Raw genomic sequence first — 12,558 nt, forward strand, 5'->3', positions numbered from 1 at the left:
GGGCTTTTCCTCACTCTGAGATCAGGTCAGAGGCTCACAAGAGTAACAGTTGTCAAGTTTTCCTGGAGATAAGCAGGATAGTTGGTACACAGCATGGGTTCCTGTATGTTCCTCAACACAGGAAAATTCCTTGTAAGTCATAAAACAATCCTAACATGCAGTATGTGAAAATGAAGAGGGTTTATTGATGGTTTTATGTTCTCAGAGAAAGAGACTCCCATGTAAAAGCTTGACATTTCATTTATTCACACATCATTTTACACATAAATTCCTCACTATCTGGGATAGAAATGTTCATTTTAATAGGACTTTCACATGATTACAGTCACAAAATTGGCACACACTACTAAAAAACTGAATCACACAGAGCTAGACATATTCGCAGTTTTCTGCCAAGTTGTTTCAATGTAGACCACCCTTCACTTGTGTGTGACCTTGGAAGTGTTTGCAGTGGCTGGCTAACATTAACCAGGGGATATCTGAGGCAATACATGACTGCTTACAAAAGAAAACCTCTTTTCCAAGTGCTACTTGTTTTATATAAAAATATCACAAATGAAATTAGACTTTTTCTGGTGTTCACTTCAGTTATATGATACATAGATTCAAGCCATTTCTCCCATACAGAGACCACAGCTCACCACACCAAGACAGTTTACTGATAAAATGTACCTTGTTCACCATCACCATATTGGTGACCACATACTGTGAAGCTGACTGATTATGGATGGGAGTGAATTCAAACAACGTCAGCTATTGGGTACATGCATAACTTGTTCCTAGTTTGGGACTCAGAAAATCTTGAGAAACATGACAAATTTGAATTTCTTCCTGATACAAGAAGTTTGCCAAAATCTGTGCTTAAAACATAATTGCTTTTTTCTTTTTTTTCCCAGTCCTAGGCTTGGGCACTGTCCCTGGATTTTCTCAAGGCTAGGACTCTAGCCCTTGAGCCACAGCACCACTTCCAGCTAGGCCAAACTCCCGGCCCCCATATTTGCTTTTTAAGAAAGAAATGGTTGACTGTCTTCATGGGTGGAATCCCCCCCCTTTTTTTTGCCAGTCCTGGGCTTGAGCTAAGGGCCTGATCATTGTCCTTGGGTTTTCCCAAAGCTAGAGCTCTACCACTTGAGCCTCAGCACCACTTCCAGCTTTTTTCTATGTATGTGGTACCAAGGAATCAAACCCGGGTCTTCATGCATCCTAGGCAAGCACTCTACCACTAGGCCAAACTCCCCGCCCCATGGGTGGAATCTTATTCAGAGACCACAGATTCTAATCTGGACCCCTTCCTGGAGGGAGGGAAGAGGTGGTTCAAAGACAACAGAGCTTTCCCGTCTTCAGCCACATGGTAATGGTTTCCTCTCCCATGATGAATGTTAAAGAAAAGAGGCCCCTTATAAGCTATGTACAGCAGTGTACACCTCAGTTTTCTCCCAATTAATTCCTGACAGGTTCCTGTCCTGTCCCATAGGCACATAGATTCTGCAGTGTTACTGGAGGGGTGAAGTCTTCAGGGGGATCATGATCCTGGATTCCATTTCCTGAATTAGTGGGACTGAAAACAGGTCAAGATTATTGAGCTTGCTCTCCTCCAGATATGAATTCAAGGCAAATTCACAGCTAGCAGGGTTGAGAAGACTCAGCAGAACTGATCTCAGCAGACACACACAGACTGTCAGCCAGTCAGTGAGCATCCTGCTATTAAAATCAACCCATCCTTCCTTTCACTTTCCTTTGTTTCACTTGTGGGAAATAGGAAAGCCTGTATTATGATAAAAAGGTTATCTCTCAAATGGTTATTTGAACTAAGACAAATTTGTATAAAACCAAGTAATCATATATTTGAATTTGTTCTATACAGAGGAACAGATATACTGTATCCTTAAACTTGCTACTGCTGAGTGAAACATACCTCTGGCATTGACAACAAGTAAAATCGTAAGCCACAAAACTGCATATATATGTATACATACATATACATACATATATATACATACATACATACATACATATATATATATACATATATATTGGTGGCACTGGAGTTTGAACTTAGAGCCTTCTGCTTATTAGTCAGAACAACACTGCTGAGGCATGCCTCAGTTATATAATTAAACTAATTTTTTTTTGTGCTGGTTCTAGGGCCAGAACTTAGGGCTTGGGGCACTGTCCATAAGCCCTATTTTTTTTTTTTTTTGGTTTGTTGTTAGGCTTAAACTCTGGGCCTGGGCTCTGTCTCTGGGCTCTTTAGCTCAAGGCTACCACCCCTACCCCTTGAGCCTCAGTGCCACTTCAGGTTTTCTAATGATTAATCGGAGATAAGTGTCTCATGGACTTTAGTGCCCTTTAGTGTTCAGGCTGGCTTTGAACCAAGATCTTCAGATCTCAGCCTCCTGAATAGCTAGGATTACAGCCTCAGCTTGGCCCATAAGCTCTTTTGCTCACAGCTAAGAGTTGCTAGCACAAGAGTCACTGCTTGAGTCACAGCTACACTTCTGGCTGGGGCTAGCTCTGAACCTTAATCCTTAGAGCTCGTTCTACCGAGTAGCTAAAATTACAGAAATGAACCACTGCTGTCTGGTTTATATGATACTTTAAAGTAAAAGACAATACAAATCTACTTCACACACTTACTCTTTCTTTTTGTTTTTCTCTTATTTTTGTTGGTTGTGGGGCTTGAACACTGGGCCTAGGCTCTGTCCTTTAGCTTTTCAGCTCCAGGCTCCTGCCTTACCCCTTGAGCCACAGCACCACTTCTGGTTTTCTAGTGGTTAACTAGAGAGAAGAGTCTCACAGTCTTTAGTGCTCGGGCTGGCTTTGAATCATGATCCCTAGATTTCAGCCGCCTGAGAAGCTAGAATTACAGGCGTAAGCCACAGTGCCCAGTGACATAATTTTATTTTATCTCAGGATCACTGAGTTGTTTTAGCTCAGGTGTTTGATTATACAAATCCAACAGTGTGTGTGCATACTTATTTATATATGGAAAGTCTAACATATTAAGTTTATTCTACGGTAAGTCTTGTTTGTTGTTGTTGTGGTTGGTCATGGGACTTAAGCTCAGAGTCTGGCCCTGCCCCTGGGCTTTTTTGCTCAAATTTAGCATTCTACCACTTTGAGCCATAGCCCTGCTTTCTGGTGGTTAACTTGAAATAAGTCTCCCAGCAACAGTGCTCAGTCCCAGTTCAAGGACAGTGTCAGTTCAGGCCACACAACCAGCACAAAAAAGAAAAGTATTAAAACAAAAAATTAAAAGTAATGAAGAAATTGGCTATCTCTTATCTTCGTAACTTCTTCATCATTTGGAACAAGGTATTTGCAACATTATATTAGGACTGTATACTAAATAGCTTCAGAGTGAAAAAGCATAATTAGGATAGTAGGAGAAGTGGCCTGATAAAGTATTACCTGTGTAGTACACCAATTCTTCCCAGCCATGTTTGTGCCACGCCGCATTCCGTATATCTTCTCTGGTCTGAAGATCCTTGTAGGCTTAAAAATAACCACACAGAAGCAAGACTTAAGACCAGACATGACACCTGGCACATCTACTCAGCTCAGAAAATTTACACGAAGTTCTGTGAGAGAAGTGAAGCGATCTCCTTTTAAAGTTTTAAAGTTCAGGGGCTGGGAGCGTGGCCCAGTGGTAGAGCGCTTGCCTAGCAGGCATGACGCCCTGCATTCCATTTCTCAGTACCACATAAACAGAAAAAGCTGGAAGTGGTGCTGTGGCCAAAATACTAAAGCAAAAAGGGCTGGAGGTGGGGCCAGGAGTGTGGCCCAGTGGTAGAGTGCTCGCCTAGCATGCACAAAGACCTGGGTTCAACTCCTCAGTGCCACATACATAGAAAAAACCCAGAAGTGGTGCTGAGGCTCAAGTGGTAGAGCTCTGGCCTTGAGAAAGTCCAAGGACAGTGCTCAGGCCCTGAGCTCAAGCCCAGGACTGGCCAGAAAAAAAAAAGGGGGGGCTGGAGGTGTGGCTCAAGTGATAAGAGTTCCTACCTAGCAAGAACTAGGCCCTGAATTCATATCACCTCAAAAAATGGGAGGTAGGGATGGAAAAGGCAAAGAATTCCCTTTCCTGGGAAGAGTAGATGAGGGATGGCCTCTGGGTGCCAGGCAGGACTGTCTGGAAAGGGAGAGTGGGAGACAGAGGCCAGCTGTGGGTCCATCCTCCTCCTCCTCCACCTCTGCTCCCTTCACCTTGTTCCTGTCAGTCTCCTCACTAACAAGCCATGGCTCGAGGGACCTCTGCTTTCTTATTTTCAGACTAACTCAGGGCTTCAGCATTTAACCTGAGCCCTGTCCTAGTCTGGGTCTAAAGACAGCACAGTATTTACTGTCCAGCCCAGAATCTCCCTATTGTTTCCAACTCAAGGTTTGTTCCTCCATCCAATCACAGGATGACCTCAGTTAGAATTTGATTAACTATGTGTTAGAAGCCCTGGTAACTCAAAGTGGAGGGAAATATACCTACCCCAGAGGTGATGCACCATGTACAGCTGTCCAATCTGGGAGAAGAAGCCCCCCACGGCCTCATCACTGTCCTGTCTGAAGCGGATTGCCCGGGCCCTGCAAGGGGAGGGACAAGTCTCAGTGGACTGGTATGCTCATCCCTGCTGCAGGCAGGTGAGCCCTTAGCTGGATAGGTCGCTGTGTCTAAGGTAGGGAGTGGGGAGGGGTCCAAGTAGATCTGGAGACCAGTGCCTGGGCTGTCTTTGAACCTCGAGCCTCAGATCTCAGCCTCCTAAGTAGCTAGGAATACAGGCGTGAGCCACTACACCTGGCTTCTCAAAAGCAATTTTAATGACTATAAAATGTAGAAACACAGTTCTGTAACTACACAAGGCATGATGCAATTATTCCAAATAAAGCATCAACACAGCTGGTGGCAGGCAGCTCACGCCTGTAATCCTAGCTACTCAGGAGGCTGAGATCTGAGGATCACAGTTCAAAGCCACCCCTGGCACTAAAGAACGGGAGACTCTTATGAAGCAGGGATGTGGCTCTGGGGGGAGGGGAAGGTAACCTTGAGCTGATGAGTTCAGGGAAAATGCCCAGGCTCAGAGATAGGGTGGTAGCCTTGAGCTCAGGAACCACACCAGGCCCCATGACCCCCCCCCCCACACAAAAAATTGTGATTACTTTAGCTAAAAATGGGTACTTAGCTGGGTGCTGGTGGTTCACAACTAAAATCCTTACCTAATCAGGAGGCTGTGATTCAAAGCCAGCCTAGGTAGGAAAGTCTATGAGACTCTTAACTCTAAATACCAAAAAGCTGGAAGTAGAGCTGTCGCTCAAGAGGCAGGGCACTAGCTTTGAACACAAATACTCAGAGATGGCTGGGAGTTTGGCCTAGCGGTAGAGTGCTTGCCTAGCATGCACAAAGACCCGAGTTCGATTCCTTGGTACCACATGCATAGAAAAAAGCTGGAAGTGGTGCTGAGGCTCAAGTGGTAGAGCTTTAGCCTTGAGAAAGTCCAAGGACAGGGCTCAGGTTCTGAGCTAAAGCCCAGGACTGGCAAAAAAAAAAACAATACTCAGAGACAGCCCCCAGGCCTTGAGCTCAAGCCCTGGACTTGCACAAAAACATAGGAATGATAGCTACATACCGGGAGCTCACACTAATAATCCTGGCTATGCAGGAGGCTGAGATCTGAACATCACAGTTCAAAGCTAGCCCAGATAGATAAAAGCTGGAAGTTGAGACATGGCTCAAGTGGTAGTGTGGCAGCCATGAGAGAAAAGGCATGGGCCCCTAGGTTCAAGCTTGGGTACTGGCACAAAGGGAAAAAAAAGGAAAATTAGGATATGTGTTTTTTTCTTTGTTGTTGTTTTTTGTTTGTGTTCCAATCCTGGGGCTTGAACACAGCATCAGGGTGTTGTCCTTCAGCTTCTTTTCTTTTCCTTTCTTTCTTTGCCAGGCCTGGGGCTTGAACTCAGGGCCTGAGCACTGTTCTTTGGCTTTCCTCAAGGTTAGTGCTCTACCACTTGAGCCACAGCACCACTTCTGGCTTTTTTATGTATGTTCATAGAAGAACCAAACCCCAGTCTTTGTGCCTGCTAGGCAAGCACTCCACCACTAGTCCAAACTCCCGGCCCCTCTGCTGAAGGCTAGTATTCTACTAGAGTTGCAACTCCACTTCCAGGTTTTTTTTTTTTCTTTTTTGGTTGGTTTGTTTGTTTCGTGGTTAACTGGAGATGAGTCTCTTGACTGGGCTTGTATTGAACTGTGATCCTCAGATCTCAGCCTCTTCAGTAGCTAGGATATAGCATGAGCCATAGACACCCAATTAAATTTTTTTAAGCCTATTGTGATGTTATATTTGTAATCCCAGCACTGAGAAGGTTGAGACAAAAAGATCATGAGTTCAAGGCCAGATTGGGATACATAGGGAGATTCCATCTCAAAAAACCAAACCCCTTTTCAAGATTTATCACTACCAAAAGTATCACCTCTTTTCATACCTTCTTTCACAGTACATCATACTCAGTCATAATAACTTTTTTTCCACTCCTGGGCTTGAGCTCAGGGCCTGAGCACTGTCCTTGGACTTTCTCAAGGCTGGAGCTCTACCACTTGAGCCTCACTTCCAGTTTTTTCTATGTATGTGGTACCAAGGAATCCAAGCCAGGTTTTTGTGCATGCAATCACTCTACCACTGGGCCACACTCCTGGCCTATTTTTATTCTTAGTAAGGCAATTTGAATTCCTAAAAAATGTTTACAAATTATTTTTCAAAAAGCAATTTTGTAGAGTGAAAGGTGAGAGGGAAGGGAGGGTTGCTACCAGAAGCAACACTGGAATCTGTGATGGAGCTTCTGATGTGGACATGTCTGTCCACACACCTGAGCTCAGGCCCATCTCAGTCACACCAGCTTTCCACAGTCCGCTTGCCCTGGGAAATCTGCTCTCCTCCACTGTGCGCTACACAGCACAGCTACAACTGCACCAGCCTCAGGCTTCTCCATGGCAAAGGGAGACCCTTGCCACTGCCTCCAAGGGTGGCCGGAACCAAGGCTGAGCCCATTAACCTGCACCTGCACCTCTGGAATTAAGGAATCAGTATCATCACAAAAATTACAGATCCAATGGATGAATTGTTGAAATGAAGCAAATCAATGTAATGTGCACTGTGACTCTGCTTGAAGGGAAAGTTTTTCATTGATAGTGATACAAGTTCAGAGTATTCATTTTATTCTTCATTTTTCTAATCTAGTTATAGTAGACAAAGAAAATATACTTGCCTTAGCTTGGTAATAATCAATAGCATGGGGTTGGGAGTGTGGCCTAGTGATAGACTGCTTGCCTAGCATGCATGAAGACCAGGGTTTGATTCCTTGGTACCACATACATAGAAAAAGCCAGAAGTGGTGCTGTGGCTCAAGGGATAGAGCTCTAGACTTGAGAAAGCCCAAGGACAGTGCTCAGACCCTGAGTTCAGGCCCTGGGACTGGCAAAAAAAAATTAGAAGCATGTACTGAGGATATCACCATTTTAGTCACCTATATGCCAAAATATAAATTGAATGCCAAACTGGCTTTACACACCAAAGAAAAACTGATGGATGCACCATATCCTGTGCTCTCCCTGGTGTGCAAGCATGAACACTAACCACAAACCCAGCTACTGAGTGCCGTGGGGTCTCCCGTGCAGCTGCGTGGCATCTTTTCTGTTGCATTTGGAAGCAGCAGTCATGTCCTCTGTGTGCACTCTGTCTCAGTTCAGCGCTGCCTTACTTCACCTTCCCATCAGCAGTAAATGAAGGCTTGACTGCCTTCCGCCCAGGAGGGTGTCACCTCTGTCCTGTTGCTTATGTCATGCAGAGGGCATGGGAACATTTTGTTCCTGTAGACTTACTGTGTACTTGTATACTATGAAAGGTGTGGAATACCTTGGTGGGTTCTGAGCTTGCACTCAGGCCTGGGCACTGTCCTTCAGCTTTCTCGAGGCCAGTGCTCTACCGTCTGAGCCACAGCACCACTTCCAGCTCTTTCTGTGTATGTGGTATAAGGAATTTAACACAGGGCTTTGAGCACGCTAGGAAAGCACTCTACTGCTAGGCCACACTACTGGCCCCAAAATTTGAATTTAGGACATCATACTTTATAGGCTGTACCATTAGAGCCACAACCCAATCCTTCTCATTTCATTCAAGGTTTTCAGATATCAGCTTAGGTTTTGCCCAGTGTCGTCTTGGCCCTATGCAGTTGCAATTATATACATATGCACCACCGTGCCTAGCTTTCTTTGTGAGATGGCCTTGGTAGCTTTCTGCCTGATTTGGCCTCAAACTGAATTCTCCTAATTTACATCTCCCAGTTAGCTGGGTTTACAGGCTTGAGCAATAACATGTAGGTGGAATACTTTTTCTGCATTTGTTAGAACTTCCCCCCCTCTTTTTTTTGCCAGTCCTGGGGCTTCAGCACTGTCCTTGGGCTTTCTCAAGGTTAGGGCTCTACCACTTGAGCCACAGAACCACTTCCCTTTTTTTCTGTGTTTGTGGTACCCAGGAATCGAACCCAGGGCATTGTGCATGCTAGGCAAGGACTCTACCACTAGGCCATGCTCCTGGCTCCTTATTAGAAATTTCTAGTGAAAAGCATATCCAAATCCTTTTCCCATTTAAAAAGGTATTTAAAGCCAGGACTGGTAGTGCACCTGCAATCCTACCATTAGGGAGGCTGAGATAGGAGGAAACAGAGTTCAAGATCAGCCTAAACTACAACCTAAGACTCTGTTTTAAAACACCAATAAATAAATACTTTACTTTTTTGTGGGGGAAAAAGTCAACATTGAACTCACCATTTTAACAATTCTCATACATGCAGTTCAATGTCAAGTGTAAGGACATCGCTGCACAACACCTCTATAGAACTCTGTACTTCGGAGATCTGAGTCTTGTCACCCACAATACATCAATTTTCTTTTCCTCCCTCTCGCCCTACCCCCACCCCTCTCAGCCTGGGTGCTGTCCCTGACCTCTTCAGCTCAAGGCTACCACTCTACCCTTGGGCAGAGCCCCACTTCCCGTTTTCTAGGGGTTAATTGGAAATAAGAGTCTCAGGTCCTTTTGTGCCTGGGCTGGCTGTGAACCTTGATCCTTAGAACTCAGCCTCCTGAGTAGCTAGGATTACAGGTGTGAGCCACTGCCCTGGCTTTCTTTTCTTTCTGCCAGTCCTGGGGCATAGACACAGAGCCTGGGCACTGTCCTTGAGCTTCTTTTGCTAAAGGCTAGCACTCTACCACTTGAGCCACAGCACCATTTCTGACTTTTTCTATCTTTGTGATTCTGAGGAATTGAACCCAGGGCTTCATGCATGGTAGGCAAGCCTTTTTTTTTTTTTTGGCCAGTCCTGGGCTTGAGCTCAGGGCCTGAGCACTGTCCTTGGATTTTCTCAAGGTTAGAACTCTACCACTTGAGCCTCAGCACTACTTCCAGCATTTTCCTATGTAAGTGGTACTGAGGAATCGAACCGGGGTCTTTGTCCATGCTAGGCAAGCACTCTACCACCAGGCCAAACTTCTGGCCCCTGTAGGGTGCATTTCTACTTGTATCCTTTGGCTATGGTCCCAGATGTAGGCCTCATGAACCATACTCTGGTTTCATTTTTTAAGTTTTTGGAAGAATATCCATAATGGTTTTTCATGTTGCAGTAGCATTTGAATTCCCAGAATAGTGCTCAAGGGTTTTAGTTTATCTGTATCCTTGCTGACACTTGTTATTTCTGCTCTTTTGTCAGCGGTCATCCTAGTGGGTAATGATACTTCCTTTTAGTTCTGAGTTGCATTTCTCCTATGATGTTGTTGAGATTTTTTTCACCTGCTCTTTGGCCACTTCTACATCTTCCCTGTGCCTAGCATATTCAAGATGCTGGGCTCAATCAAACGTAGACTGGGAGTGTTGGTGTGTGCCTGTGGCTGTTTGGGAGAGTGACATAGGGGACCACCTGAACACAGGAGTTTGAGATCAGGCTGGCATATTGTGAGAAAAGATAGAAGGGAAAAACAGTCTAGTTTCAAGTCATAGTATTATTTCTTACATTTTTTTTTGGGGGGGGGAGGGTAGTCCTGGGGCTTGAACTTAGGACCTGGGCATTGTCCCTGCTTTTTTTTTTTTTTTGTCGACTGTGGGACTTGAACTCTGGGCCAGGGAGTTGTCGCTGAGCTCTTCAGCTCAAGGCTGCCACCCTACCCCTTGAGTGACAGAGGCACTTCTGGCTTTTTTGGTGGTTAATTGGAGATAAAGAGTTTCACGGATATTGGTGCCTGGGCTGGCTTTGAATCTCGATCCTCAGATCTCAGTCTCCTGAGTAGCTAGGCTTACAGGTGTGAGCCACAGCACCCAGCTTCCCTGAGCTTCTTTTGTTCAAGGCTAGCACTCTACCATCTGAGCAACAGTATCACCTCTGGCTTTTTTTGTTTATGTGGTATTGAGGAATTAAACCCAGGGCTTCATTCATGCTAGGCAAGCACTCTACTAAGCCACATTCCCACCCTATTCTTAGATTTCTGTTTTATTTTCTTTAGGATTCACATTGTGGCTTAAAATTTTATGGCTTAAAACCCATAAAATCGACATCCATGATATACTCACCAGTAATTGCCCCATTCAATCATGGTTCCTGGCTGAAAAGAGATTAAGAGTTTGGTTAACTTGTTTATGACAAAACAGAGAAGCAGGAGTGAGTATAACTATTTACTTGTTCTCATTCCACAGGAAATGATATTTCATGGATTCATATGCGAAGGTGAAAAATGTACAATGACAGACAGACTTAGGTCTGTACCTCAGATGCAATGGAAGACCCTTCTTCGTTTTCTCCAGCTCTGTTACCTTCCTTCCTCCTCCATCCCTCCATGCTGATCTTAGTCTTCTACCACTTGAGCCACAGCTCCACTTTTGGATTTTTCTGTGGTTAACTGGAGTTTCCTGTCTGTGCTAGCTTCAAGCCAAGATCTTCAGATCTCACTTGCCTGAGTAGCTAGAATTACAGGTATGAGCCACGAGGCTGAGGTCTTTCCTCTTAAAAACAAAAATATAGTAGGGCATGGTGGCTCACATCTCAATCCTAGCTACTCAGGAGGCTGAGATCTGAGGATCAAGGTTTAAAGCCAGCCTGGGCACAAAAGGACCTGAGACTCTTATCTCCAATTTACCTCTAGAAAATGGGAACTGGGGTTTGGCTCAAGGGTAGGGTGGTAGCCTTGAGCTGAAGAGCTTAGGGACAGCGCCCAGGCTGAGTTCAAGCCCCATGACCCATCTTCCCCACAAATGTTATTTAGGAAAAACAATCAAATATACATTTAATGTAAGACCATAGAAACAGAAGAGCATAGCAGAATAGATGAAATGAGAAAAAACCAGAACGAGGCAGGGAGAAAATTAGCCAATGCAAACTTTAAAGCTAACCTCCATAACAGAATCTAAACCCTAGGTTTACTGTCAGCAACAGGAGGCTTCCTTCCTCTTCTTCCTGCCTCCATACTCACACGGAGCTGGTAGGACCTGAGTTCATATATATTGGGTCCTGATCGTGGGACAGGTTCATTCCAGAAACTGAACTCCAGTAGCAGCTGGTTCTTCCTAGAGAGAAGCATGTCACTTCTTGCTTTCCGGAATTTCACAAATTCCTTTAGGTAGAAAAGAGACTATCATGAAATCTTCTATTTTTTTTTTTTTTGGCCAGTCCTGGGGCTTGAACACAGGGCCTAAGCAATGTCCTTGGGCTTTCCTCAAGGATAGTGTTCTACCACTTGACCTACACTACTACCTCTGCCTTTTTCTGCATCTGTGATACCAAGGAATCGAACCCGGGTCTTCGTGCATGCTAAGCAAGCACTCTACCACTAGGCCAAACTCCTGGCCCGTCCCTGAGCTTTTTGCTCACAGCTGGCACTCTACTACTTGAGCCGCAGCTCCACTTCTGACATTTTGGTGATTAGTTAGAGATAAAAGTCTCATGAACCTTTCTACCCAGGCTGGTTTTAAACCACAATCCTTAGATCTCAGCCTCTTAAATAGGTAGGATTACATTCATGAGCCACTGGTGCTTGGGTTACAAATCTAATTTTTTAATTTCCATAATTAGTGCTGAGCCATATCAGAAGAGAGGCAGCAAGAAGGCCACAAAACAACCCCAAAGACATTTGTACTCCTGTGCGAGCCTCCACAAAAGGCTTCCTTTCCTACTGATGTCTGGCTGTTAAAAATCTACTCAACTGCCTACAGATGTGGCTCAGCGGGAATGTGCTTGCCTAGCACATGTGGTAAGGGCAGGGGCAGGACAGTGAAGCTGGCCCAGATGAATAACATGAATTGACATTTTCTGAAGCAGACATAGCCCAGGTGACCCAGACCACACAGATGTGCTGGTCTTAATGTACTGGTTTACTAGCTTCAAAGACAACTGGAGTTTTTATTTATTTATTTGTCCTGGGGCTTGAATTCCAGGCCTGGGTGCTGTCCTTGAGCTCTTCAGCTCAATGCTACTGCCCTACTCCTGAGCTCCAGCCCCGTTTCCCATTTTCTAGTGATTAATTAGAGATAAGAG

General features: G+C 44.8%; 1 protein-coding gene across 2 annotated transcripts in view; it reads right to left on the reverse strand.

Moving 5' to 3' along the window:
* Positions 1 to 222: 222 nt before the first annotated feature.
* Positions 223 to 12,558, reverse strand: part of Nipsnap2 (nipsnap homolog 2) — a 30,227-nt gene continuing 17,891 nt past the window's right edge. Inside the window, exons 6-10 of one of the 2 annotated variants that reach the window (XM_090324373.1) lie at positions 11,498 to 11,638; positions 10,602 to 10,633; positions 4,481 to 4,575; positions 3,412 to 3,495; positions 223 to 1,558 (exon numbers count right to left, since the gene is read on the reverse strand). In XM_090324373.1, the coding sequence (XP_090180499.1) occupies positions 1,494 to 1,558; positions 3,412 to 3,495; positions 4,481 to 4,575; positions 10,602 to 10,633; positions 11,498 to 11,638 (417 nt within the window). In that variant the 3' untranslated portion in view covers positions 223 to 1,493. The remainder of the gene's footprint in view (positions 1,559 to 3,411; positions 3,496 to 4,480; positions 4,576 to 10,601; positions 10,634 to 11,497; positions 11,639 to 12,558) is intronic. The other variant, XM_090324372.1, reaches the window with a different exon arrangement.

Source organism: Megascapheus bottae, chromosome 34 (genome assembly GCF_031878675.1).
Source record: "Megascapheus bottae isolate mThoBot1 chromosome 34, mThoBot2.hap1, whole genome shotgun sequence".
Taxonomy (NCBI): Eukaryota; Metazoa; Chordata; class Mammalia; order Rodentia; family Geomyidae; genus Megascapheus; species Megascapheus bottae.